This window comes from Pipra filicauda, unplaced genomic scaffold (assembly GCF_003945595.2).
Source record: "Pipra filicauda isolate LSUMZ 115617 unplaced genomic scaffold, ASM394559v2 scaffold126_size2276778_pilon, whole genome shotgun sequence".
Classification (NCBI taxonomy): domain Eukaryota; kingdom Metazoa; phylum Chordata; class Aves; order Passeriformes; family Pipridae; genus Pipra; species Pipra filicauda.
In genome coordinates, this window is record NW_024103729.1 from 1,999,694 (window position 1) to 2,011,717 (window position 12,024).

The following is a 12,024-nucleotide window of genomic DNA, read 5'->3' on the forward strand; positions in this document are numbered from 1 at the left end:
AAACAGTAAACCTACTGCCTGAAAGAGATGTTTCTGCAGGGTAATTTTTACAGTTTCATACAACTTGATATTTCAATTATTTCTTATGCAAAATTTTGGAAAAAAAAATTAAAAGGTAGGAATATAGTTACAGATAAATTTTGGGTGCACTTCAGGTGTTAAGTTGCAAGGAAACAGTCATTGCACCTACTTAGAGGAATCTCAACAGGAACACAGATGAATGCCAGACCAGAACTTGTATCTTCTAACTGGTAAATGCTGCACTACTACAAATGATGTACCTTATTTTCTCCACGTCTGTATTGTCTAACTCTATCTTCATTATCTCTACCTCAACAAGCCTAGCCTTGTTCTGTGATTTTTTTTTTTTCCAAAATACACATTTATCTACGTCAAAATCACACGAGATACTTACTCACTACCATATTTAGCACTAGATGATCTCTTCTTTTGGTATTTTTCATGTGATTCATTCAGCTTTTCTACTATATCTATTATCTGCTTCAGTGTATGAAAAGTTGCTACAGAGTCTTCGATGGTGAAGTTTGAATAATCATCTGGCTCCTTCCGTGGGCCTTGATAGACCGCGATACTTCCACAAGCCTCTGGAAAAACGACCACAATCATCCCAATCAGAATTGCAACAATTAACAAACACATTTAACTCTTACATAAATGGTAATTGCAAGTTACTCTGGCTTATACATAAAATGGAAGAAGACAAAAGCGGGAGACAGTATCAACTACGTGTATTTCCAGTTCTCTGGGTTATTCTCTGCTAGTTGTGTTCGCCACCTGGAGCATCCACCTCTCTCCTCCTCACATTAACAGAAGTCCAATGCTTTCTTGCAACTCAACCACGTTCAACAGAATTCACCACAAAGTCAGGAAAGGGACAGCAAAGACACAAGAACAACCTGCTATAGTTGCAGTCTCTCTGCTTAAACTATTAAAGGTGTTACATATATGGAAATTCAATTAAACAATGTGCACAGCTCATATCTGCTGTAAAGGAATGACAGAAGAACGTCAGACACCAGTGCACTGAGAAGACAGGAATACAATCTCCTGCTCTTCTGTTATTTTCAGGTAAATTATTAAGACAAAATGATGTTATTGGCCTAAAGAATTAGAGCTAAATAATATTAGTATAATTCTTCTGAATTATCATTTGAGTACCTTCCAGCTTCTGTAGTTTAGATCTGTTGATAGTGAAGAGTGAGTAAATTCTTTCTGTCTCTCTGTCTCCATCAATCTCAATTTGTGTATCAGCAGGAACATCTCTAAAAGGTGAACAAAGAGACAGGTAGTCAAGATAAGTAATTCTTGAAAGCAAGTAAAAACTGATTCTTTTTCAATATACACAGCCTTTTAATGTACTTATCACTCACACACAGGTTCACAAAACATAGTCTGTAATTTATGCAACCTATCCAGTTAAGGATAAATTTATTTTAAAAAAAGATCAAAGCATTTATTTGTTTTCAGAAATCAGCAGCTGACAGAAAGGCATTAAAGCATTACATAAGATGTTATTCATTTTTCTGACATACCTACAAAACACAAATGATTTATCAGAATCTACGTCCAAGGTTATTTAGCTGATTTTCTCAAACACACTGTTTTAAAAAATGTGAGGTTCAACTGAAAAAGTGACTGCATAAAACAAGGTCATTGGGGAGAGAAGACTTCCAGGCTGAACTCTCTGCAGCAAGGTACTTTAATTATTTCATATAGATGATCCTATTTCTGCATTCACCTTGGCATCTGAATTAAATCTACTATTCTGCAGAAGAAGAAATCAACCATTGGATATTTGTGACTTACATGCTGAACTGATTACCTTAATTTCATACAGCGGCTGACAAAGTAACAGACTTAGTGAAATCCAGTACTTTGTGCCTTACACTAAGGCATGTTTTTAGTACATAACTTGCTGAAGTAGATAGGGAGGGCCTTGCTTGCATGTTTTCAAGTCCTAAAGTGAATCCCACATTTCCTACAGAACCCGTGCACTCTCCTTTGAGGAAGGAGCAACTCACGCGGTGCAGCGAGCGCAGCCCACGCTGTTCTCTATCGTGGCCTTGCAGCAGAGCCAGTTCCCGTTCAGGAAAGCAGATGGGTGGTAGAAGCTCAGCCTCTTCTGGTTGCACCTTGTTACCCGGCAAAGAGCCTCTATCCACTCACTTGCTTCCACACAGTTATTTGCTTGGATATAGAGTGGCTTTTCTCCATGAAGGACCTGAAACATCTGTAGAAGAAACACATTATCCTGCTCAGTGAAAACATCCGCTTACTGAGCAACTCTGAACATGTCCAAAGAGATTTCAAAGCTCAGGCAATTCAACGTCAAATTGAGACAGAAAGCGAGACAAGGGAGAATTGACAGACATTTCACCTCTTTCAAATACACAGACCTACTTAGGAGAAAAACCCCACCCAAACAGTTCCCTGTGTTCCATCTACACCACCTCCTCATCCAAACAAGAATTCCTAAAAGAATTAGAACATGATGCATTTTCTGCCCTCTTCAGTTACATATCTTTAAGTGTGACCCCAGACTTCATGAAGCATGACTTTCACCCTTCCTATCCTGAGAGCAACAGAAGACTCCCAGAAGCCTCTCCTTTTAAGCCATTCTCAGCCTTAGCTGTACTTTTATCAACTTTTATCACTGTCTCAGAATTCTGGATTAAAATAATAGAAATAACTGATATGTTACAGGACCAGAATGAGGCTGTGAGCACAGACAACTGTGTGAGCTGATGAAGGTACTGAAGGAAGTTCTCATTGAAAGGAATAAATACATATCTAGTAGAACATAATGTAATTAAAAGTGCTCTGTAATAAGGTCATGTAGTTTAAACCTTCATTCCAGAAATTTGGGAAGGAGGACAGAAGTCAGAATCAGTCAGAAAAGCTGGTGCAGATTTCCATAATTCCAGGTTAACAATGTTCAGAGTACTTGGAGATACTGCACACAGCTTCTTATTCTTGATCCATTAAAAAGACTTTTTGCTGAAATGTTTGGTAATGGGGTTTCATTACCCCTATAAAGTAATTACAATCTTTTTTTATTTAAGGAACACATCAAGAATTACATATAAACTATCTTTTGACCCACATTTTTCTTGTTGAAGGAGCTCTCATCAAGTTTCTCCACTGCAAGGATGTTTTTGATTGGAATAGTGAAAATTGGTTCTTTATCTGTAAAAAATTGTAAACAGAGGAGTGAAGCAATGTGTCAGAACTGTTTTAGAACCTCAGTGCACTGACATTGCAGTTCAAGCTCTCAAAATATGCATTTTTATTATTGAGAAAATAGACATGAATCAGAGAGAAGCATTTATTAATCAAGGCAAAGGTAACTAAAATACATCACAGGTATTTTAGGAAAAGAAGATGATGATGCCTTTTTAAAAGCACAAATTAGATGCATACACTTAAAATACACTGAAAAATAAAACTATTAGTAAAATAAACACAATTACCTTGCTGTTTATGGTATGTGAATTCTCTGCTTGTTAAACAGAACCACCGCTTCTTGAAATTCTTTTTACCAATCCGAGTCCTTCCCTGAGCTCTTTTGTACATTTCTCTGTAAAGATACAATCAAATGAAATGCAATCATTACTCTTCTGAAGAGCTTTCAAAACCATTTATTGAGACAACACATTACTGTTCAGCAACATAAAGATCTACTTCATTATGCATTTAAAAAAAAAAAAATCTTCTGGTTGTTCAAAACAGATCCTCAAGATCACCTCCCAACATGGTGATCGTGTAGAGGGTTCCAAAAACTCCTGGAAAGGAGTCTGAAGAATACACAATTGAGACTTGTGTTTGTAGTAGTAAATCTGGAGGGGATATTTACTCATTCAGATCCAGAATTCCAAATTTTCCAAAAGGGAGTAAGGTGTATCCAACTACAAGATCCTCTCCTTCCTGCCACTTTCTTCATATGATTGTAACTTGGCCTTACCTGGATCAGAAACTGAATATAAATTAAATGACACTGAACATGACTCAATAGCAAGGGCAGACACAAGCTGCACTCAGTGCACTTTAAGTGTACTCACTGCTAACTAATTTTTTGGTTTTGAGCAACAGCCATCAATTTATAACACCATAACTGAGTGTTATTCACTTGAATTTCCTCCTTCATTTCTATCCAGTATCTTAAAAAGATACACACACTTCTTTCTTGTTTGAAATTTGGATGCCTGTTTTATAGAAGAATCTTTACTTCCTATAAATCTACTTCTCAAATAAATTAAAATATTTTTTCTCCATGAATGTTGTTTGAATAATTTATCAGCTATTCTTGATCAACACCAAGAAAACAACAGTTTATTTCTTAGGATGACTTACTTTCACCTCAATAGTAAGTGATAGAATGCTGTTATAAAAATTAAGTATTTCAATTACAGAGTAATTTTTTCTCCTACTTAAAATGTAGCTGGCTGGGCTTAAACAGCATGTAGAGTAATTCTAAATTAATACATTCTTCTAAAATACACTTTCACAACCCTCAATAAACCATCACAGAGCACACGCTGGACTGTGACAATAATGCAGTCAGTTTTTAATAGGTTTTAAGCTGCTTTTAATTACTTTTCCCCCCCAAAAGCATTTAAAAGATGTGTTAGTAAAGTTTACAGCTGTTCTTTTAAACTGCAAACTAATAAAGAATTATCTTAAATTACAGATATCAGAATTTCTGCACTCTATCAAACATTTTAATAAGCTTTAATCTGACGTTGGTATTAATGAAGAAACAGTAAAGTCAGTGCTGTTACACGGTACAGATTCAAGATGTATTTACCCTTCCTTTAGATGCACTGGCTCGCTCAGACCACTGGGCTCTTTACTTTCAGTAGAGGAAACATCATCTAGGAACTTAAGGAAAAAAATACAGGGAATATATACTATTCAGAAACACATTGAAACCAAAAGCTGTTTTGAAAATATACACGAACAGTTTCTCCCTGAACAGAGCAATTACTTTATGCAACAGATGAAAACAGATTGCAGGGACTGGAACAAGGCAACAAGGGATGCCCGTAAGCCACACAAGCTTTCTTTAATTAGTTCCTGAACAGCAGATTCAATAAAGTCTGTCTCAAAAAAAGTATACTTTATTTTTTAAACTAAATTAGCTTAGTTTGCTAAGTATAAAACTTTGACTGTGTTGACTTTGCTGTGTTGTTTTTTGGGGTTTTTTTAAGTCTGAAATGGACCACAACTTTCCTTTTGCTGTCTAGTAGAAAACTGAACAATAACACAACCTTCTAATAATGAAGACTGATCAAATACACCAACCATTAAAAAACATATAGTTGAAAAGTACCTTTTTAACAGATTCAGTAAATTTTTCTTCTTGAAATGTTTTGAAAAACTCACACATAAACGTCTCCTTGAAACTTGACTGAAAGAAAACGTATACTGACATAAATAAACTTTCACAGAATGTTCATCATATATATTGAATATGAAAGAATTTTAGCAGCCTTACAAGTTTGCTTTTGGTCAAACTTCCCCAACTCCCTAAAGTCTGGATGGCTTTTGATATAAGAGTTAATGTTCTAGAAGTCTGTGCATCCTAAAACAAAGAAACAAAATTCAGAAGTCACATTTTTTCACAATTTCAGGTAAAACTGATTTGAAAATTAAAATGTCACAAAAATTACTATATTACACAGTGTAGTAAATCTGACACATTTTCATTCCTTTTCTTTGCCCCAAGAGAAAAAATGCATATGAAGTATTATATAGTTTATAAACTACTGCACAGTGCTTAATATTTTACTCACTATCACTAGAATTCAATATTAGTACTTGGAAAAATATTTTTACCTATAAAATATCTCAAACCCCTCAAATCCTGTAATCGTTACTACACATCTAACAAACTCCTGAATAATAAACATAATGAACCATTGCTTGACAAATGGTATAAATTTTCATAATACAAAATGAATCTAAAATAGAGTCTTTAACGCTTTTACTTAATTTGTTTGCTACGACACTGCTTGCATTTTAGTACAGGATTATAAAAACAGCCCCCAAATGCAGCCCTGCTGTTCCCTTTCAAATGTTTAACTCTCAAGTGCTAAAATCCTTCAATTTTTTTAACTCAACAAACTGGATAATCAAAGGAATTAATTAGAGTAAGTATGTATTTTTTCCTTTGGAAAGCACAACACACATTAAGTAAATTAAATAAGCTAATAAAGATAACCTCGGAAGCAGATTTCATATACGTTCTGTTATTTCATGAGAAAAATACAGGTTTTTTAATATCCATATTTCTATCTTTGACAATTTTTTGTTATGTGTATCTACTTGACAACTGAAAATGGAAAATTTGGCAACCCACTGCAAGTAGTGGAGTCCAGAATAAATACACCAACCAATTATTATTATCTACAACCTCTGCTTAAGACACAAACAGAAATAAACATAAAAGTGACTTCTGGATATTTAACTTCCTTGGTGGAAAGAACTGATGCAGTTGAGGCCTATAACTTAAAGAACCCTCAGTCATGTTGCTATTTTAACCAAGAAACACATTTCTAAAAAAGGCACAGCATCTTTAGCATTAGCAGCTCTGCCACATCATTTCAGAACACCCCAGAAAGACTGAAAAATCTGATGCTTAAAGATGCAAATGTCTTATTTCCTTTGAAAACTGAACCTAGAGATATTTAGTCATCTAATTTCCCACTCATACCCACTGAAAGTAACTGAGGCCTTCCCACATCAACAGATCTGAGGGCGTGAATAAAACAGAACAAAGCTTCACGAAACTTACGGGATGGTGAGGTCGTAAATGAAAAGTATGAGGTGAGACTACGGCTACAGCAAAGAAACGGAGAAACACAAAGCTGCTCACTGCAGAATACTGTACATGAGGGTCATCTGCAGAGAAAAACCATGAAATGTAACATGCACTAAACTTAACAGGAAATAATGAAGACAGTTAACACAAAAATCCTTGAGAAGTTAACATCAGAGGAGACATTTATATTTTAAAATAGAAGAGAAAAATCAATGAAGTGCATGAAATGGGAAAGGTGATCATGGTAAGAAATGTTCTACTTATAATGGAGGGTTTATTTCTCTGAGAAGTTCTGTTCCCATACAACTGGCTCATCAGCTCCACTGCTAGGAATGATGAGATGACTGCAAGCATTTACATCCACAGTGTTCATTAGGTTTGGCTGTATGCTGGGAGCAGAGAAAAAACACTGCAGCAGTTGCCTCTAAACACTGGGGCTTACTGGATTTATTACCCTTGGAAAGCTACTCACACATCAACTCAAATACATTAATGCTGCATGACAAATAGTCCACACATATGAACAAGTTTAATTCCAGTTCTGAGTTGCTTCATAAAACCAGAGCGTTATATAATTTTGACAATGTAAATGAGGATTTTTCATTTAATATTGTGAGAATATTTACACTTTTATATTGGGAAATACAGTGGGATTGCATTCTTACTCTAATGACCACTTGAATCTGATCTGGGAAGTTAGCTATTCTAAAAAGACTGTCTAAACCAGAGCAATTCATAGCTTCAGTGTCAGTGACAAACATGAATCCGAGAAATGTTCCACGTTATGAGAAGCATATTCTTCACCTGTAGCTTATTACATGACATTTCAGATTTTAATTGACTGAAGTGTAAGAGTATTTCAGACCTACCACATTATTCCTATATTAAAACTATTCTGAAAGAATAAAGCTGTTCTAATATTGGTCATATTTACAAACTCATTAAATACTTTTTTATTATCCCGCTCCTCAAAACTACCCAGAAGTAGTACAGCTATAGCAGTAGTAAAGCTAACTTCAGAGAAGTTATGGATGTGCTAGTCACAGTTAACAGAATGGTAGTTCATGTAAAGATGCAAACAGTGAATTTATTTTGTGGTGCACATCTTGCTTCTTTGGAAGCAATAAACAGAACAGCTCCTACAAATTTGACATATCTTTCAAATAGATCACTTCCTGTACTACTTGTGCTTTTCTTCTATTATCTCATACTTTTGTTGGTGACTTCTCATTTGCTGCTGTCTTGCAGTTTCTGACCTACTATGTTTTTGTATCAGAAAATACAAAATTCCTGCTGATTGACCACAAAGCTTCACTATAACTTACAGAAAAACAAATGCCTGAGTAAGAAGTTCAGGGCACAGCTTTGGACAGGGAAAGAATTTTAACAATTCCCATATGGTAACTGCAGAAATAAAGTTTCACTCTAAACACCACTTTCAAAAGTTTTTAGAGAACACTTACTTGGAAATCTTTTGGCAGCCAGATGCCTCAAAGAATAAAAAACATCACACATTAGGGTAGGACAACTTATACTTGACTGCACTATTTCACGGAATACTTTGTCCACATAATAGCGTAGATTGTCCTGCAAGTATGAAAAGAGGCATTTTTTTCAATCTATGAACATACATATTTCTATGTTTGTTTTTTTCCCTGAACAGAATCATAACAATTATTTTTTTTTCCAAACACTGCCTGACTATTCAATTCTGAATTTTAGTACAGGGCATATTTAAGAAGTCTCATAATATTTATATGGCACTACTAGTGTTAAAAGATAATTTAGTTCTATTCATTTTCATTAAAGTATATAAGCACTGTCTGGCAATATAGAACTATATATCAATACCTATTTTGTAATCTGACAACAAGGAAGGAGCACTTCCCATGTATACCAAATGAATATTAACTTTGTTGCAGCAACTATTGCCTTTAATGTTATCCTCTAATAACAGGCAAGCAGCAAGCAAAACTTCAGTGAAAAATGCTGAAGCAGTTCTAATTAGGTACATCATAATCTAGACACTGAGCACAGAACATCAGGAATCAAAACACCCACAAAATTGGTAAGAAAGACTAATCTTTAGTTTCTTCACCCCATCCTGTTTTCCACTGGAGTTTTCCATTGCTGTGTTCATAATTATACAAGGATAAGAAAATACAGCTTTTTCTATGTTTACTCTGAAATCAGAGAATTATACTGCTACTGTAAGTTACTCACTTTCCATCACAAAGCCGCTTTTAAAATGCTTTTATTTCAGATTTTGAGAAAATTTAAATTAGTAAAAATCAATGAGGAAACTCACCATGTTACTTTCTACATTATCCCCTTCTTTTAATTTGATGGGATCTATCTCACAGGGCTTAGGAGACTCACAGATCTGAAACAAACAAACAAAACTACAGGAGTTCAACTTCTCAGACAGAAAGTACAGAAATGCACCTACTTAAAACCAAATTCTGTCCTAGGTTTAGGAAAACTCTAAATAGGGCCTAACTATCCACAGCAGCATGTAATGATCATCCTCACTTTTGTTTGTGTCTTTTTAATGGATCAATTACATAAAGCATCACGTGGGCAAATTCTGCAATGTGTTGGAGGCTGGAACAACTGTCATTGACTGTTTATTTTGAAGCATTTGGAACATAAATAACAAAAAGCAGCTCCTCCCTCTAAACTTAACCCATTTATTGCTCAATTTAATTTTCCTCCAGAATTCCCTCACTTGAGTGATTCCTACCATAGACAGAGCTCTAAGCAGAATGCCTAACAAAAACACAGGATACCCCCGAGGGCTGAGTGTCCTGAAAAAAGTTTTGGTAGGATAACCTACCTCATCAATAACAGGTTTCAAAGTAACCTTCAGGTAGTGCTTCCCCACTATTTTCATCATTTCATCTACACACCGAGTTGCCAATGAGTTGCCTCTGAAGATTGTGTTTGCTTCTCTGTAAAGAAAAGAATTGATTTTACTTGAGTAGGGAAAACATAAGTTCGGCTACAAAATTCAATTAATACTTTATCTTGCTATTACATAATATTTTTAAAAATATTTTTTATGTATTTCAGTCACAAATTCCAGAATCTAGATACTGAGCTTGCAATGGCAGGAACAGAAAGAGAATAAACAAGAATGTTATTACAGCTATTACCAAAGCCAGAAATGTAAATAAAACCATAAGAAAAATCCTGACGTTTTAGACAATGGAAGTCACAGTGCAGTTTGGAATGTGAGCAAGTACAATCAGAGAAAACTCCAAAATAATCAAAGTTGTACCTCACTAATACACAATTCCTCCTCCAGCAGTCATGGTGAAAAAAAAAAATCTTAGAGATACAACACTGCTCCACTACACCAATAAACTCAGACACTTAAACCAAAACATATTTAATCCAGAGTTATGCTTTTTACTCATTATAGCTGTTGAAGAAAACGGTGAGCCAGCTGTGCAAAGTGTATCTTTCTAATCTGAAGGATTTAGTTTTAAGCTTTCTTTGTTACAGTTCAGTTACAATGGAATGTGTGTACTAAAATGCAGTTTAGAAAATTATTTTCTGTGAGTCACTTCCTTCTACAGAGTTAAGCTGCCTCACCTTATTTAAATCAAGAGTAAGCCAGCCTTGAAATGAACTGTCCTGTGCTGACAGAATCCCTTCCACACCTGGCCATGAGCTGGCACCTCAGTGGCTACTACTCAGGTCTTCTTCATTTCTCTTAACCACAGAACTGCAAATTCACAGCCCATACACCACTACTTGGAAAAACTCCTGTGCTTGCTACTTTCAAGGCACACAGGACATGTTCTTAATTACAAGGAATTTTTGCAGAAAAACAGTAGCTCTCATCTAAGTCACATATTAAAGGAAGCAGGATAAGATTCTTAGCAATATAAAAAATGTTCCATTTAATTAGTTCCATCTAAGTTTGTAAGTTCCAATCCAACGGCCAGTAAAATTTGAAGAGTGGCTAAATTAAGCCATTTTAAAATAAAAACTATATGCTCTTAGACAAAATTTTACCGAATTGCACACAACCATTAAGTCTGACTCCCAACTTCAAAGTGATTTTAATGGATGTTTTTATAAAGTAGCATTAAAAGACGGATGTGTTTAGTCAGTTTTACGTAGTGAGAGAAAGAAATCAACACGCTTACTTATTCACGTGGTGTCATGAAGCCCTTTGAAGAAAAATTTTAGAAGGCATGAAATCAATAAACATGAAATACATACTGGGTGTCCTTCAGATCCAGTTCTGCCACTGCAGCAACAAATGGAACCAGCTTATGGTGGTGTAGCAACAGTCGTACAAGGGGCAGAACAGCATCGTACTTGTCTCGACAAACTTCACTCAGGATGTAGGCAGCAGATGCAGAAATGGGCTGTGAGAAAGCAGAACATGAAATCATGAGTGAAGCAGTTAAATATTTTTGTGTATTTGACAAAGAACAGATCAGATCTAACATGACTATGGACATAGTTTCTTAACAGAAAGTTTCAACATTTGCTGTATAACATGGCAATTAAAAGCTTCCGTTCTACAGAATTACTTAATTGAAAATTGATATTATCTACTCTATAATTGACATTTAAGAATGGAATTCAGCAGGTACTCATCCTTCTCATTCTCCCTAAAGGGTTAGAGTATGGCTTTGTCCCAAATCCAAGTAAGAGGCAGGAAGCAATTGCTTTACTATAATGTCATGTATCTTTATAGGACTTTTAAAACTATAATCAGGGGATATTAAAAGTTCCCACACTTCTAAAGTGTCTGTCGCCACTGTGCAGTTGGGAGTTTCAATACAAAAACTAAATTATTTCATTTAAGTAGAAAAGACAGCTGCTGACTGCCACTGCCTACATACTCAGCTATTCCTGAATTCCAGAGAAGCAGTATTTGAATACGGGCCAGCAAAAACTTCAGTCACATCTGCCTCCTCTTTATCTTTCTTCTCCTCTGCCAGTATTTCACAAACATTGACGTGATGAAAAGCTATAAAAGACCTAAGAACATCAAGCCTGGTTACTATAATTTGATTCCTGTCCCAATGTTATGCAAACCATCTACCACAGTTCCCTCTTTGTCACCGTGTCCATGTGGAGAAATCCAGTCACGCTGATTAACGTGCTAGGGAAGGCAGAAGCAATTCAGAAGTAGAATTAGAAACCAATTCTGAAGCAGA

General features: G+C 35.4%; 1 protein-coding gene across 3 annotated transcripts in view; it reads right to left on the reverse strand.

The window, feature by feature from the left end:
• Positions 1-12,024, reverse strand: part of RASA2 (RAS p21 protein activator 2) — a 46,524-nt gene that overhangs the window by 2,857 nt on the left and 31,643 nt on the right. For all 3 annotated transcript variants that reach the window (XM_027739387.2, XM_027739404.2, XM_027739432.2), the window contains 13 exons: positions 11,075-11,223; positions 9,678-9,792; positions 9,150-9,224; positions 8,305-8,428; positions 6,815-6,921; positions 5,516-5,602; positions 5,351-5,428; positions 4,826-4,899; positions 3,492-3,598; positions 3,125-3,207; positions 2,043-2,251; positions 1,180-1,283; positions 416-605 (listed from right to left, as the gene is read on the reverse strand). In XM_027739387.2, coding sequence (XP_027595188.1) covers positions 416-605; positions 1,180-1,283; positions 2,043-2,251; positions 3,125-3,207; positions 3,492-3,598; positions 4,826-4,899; positions 5,351-5,428; positions 5,516-5,602; positions 6,815-6,921; positions 8,305-8,428; positions 9,150-9,224; positions 9,678-9,792; positions 11,075-11,223 — 1,502 coding nt within the window. The remainder of the gene's footprint in view (positions 1-415; positions 606-1,179; positions 1,284-2,042; positions 2,252-3,124; positions 3,208-3,491; positions 3,599-4,825; positions 4,900-5,350; positions 5,429-5,515; positions 5,603-6,814; positions 6,922-8,304; positions 8,429-9,149; positions 9,225-9,677; positions 9,793-11,074; positions 11,224-12,024) is intronic.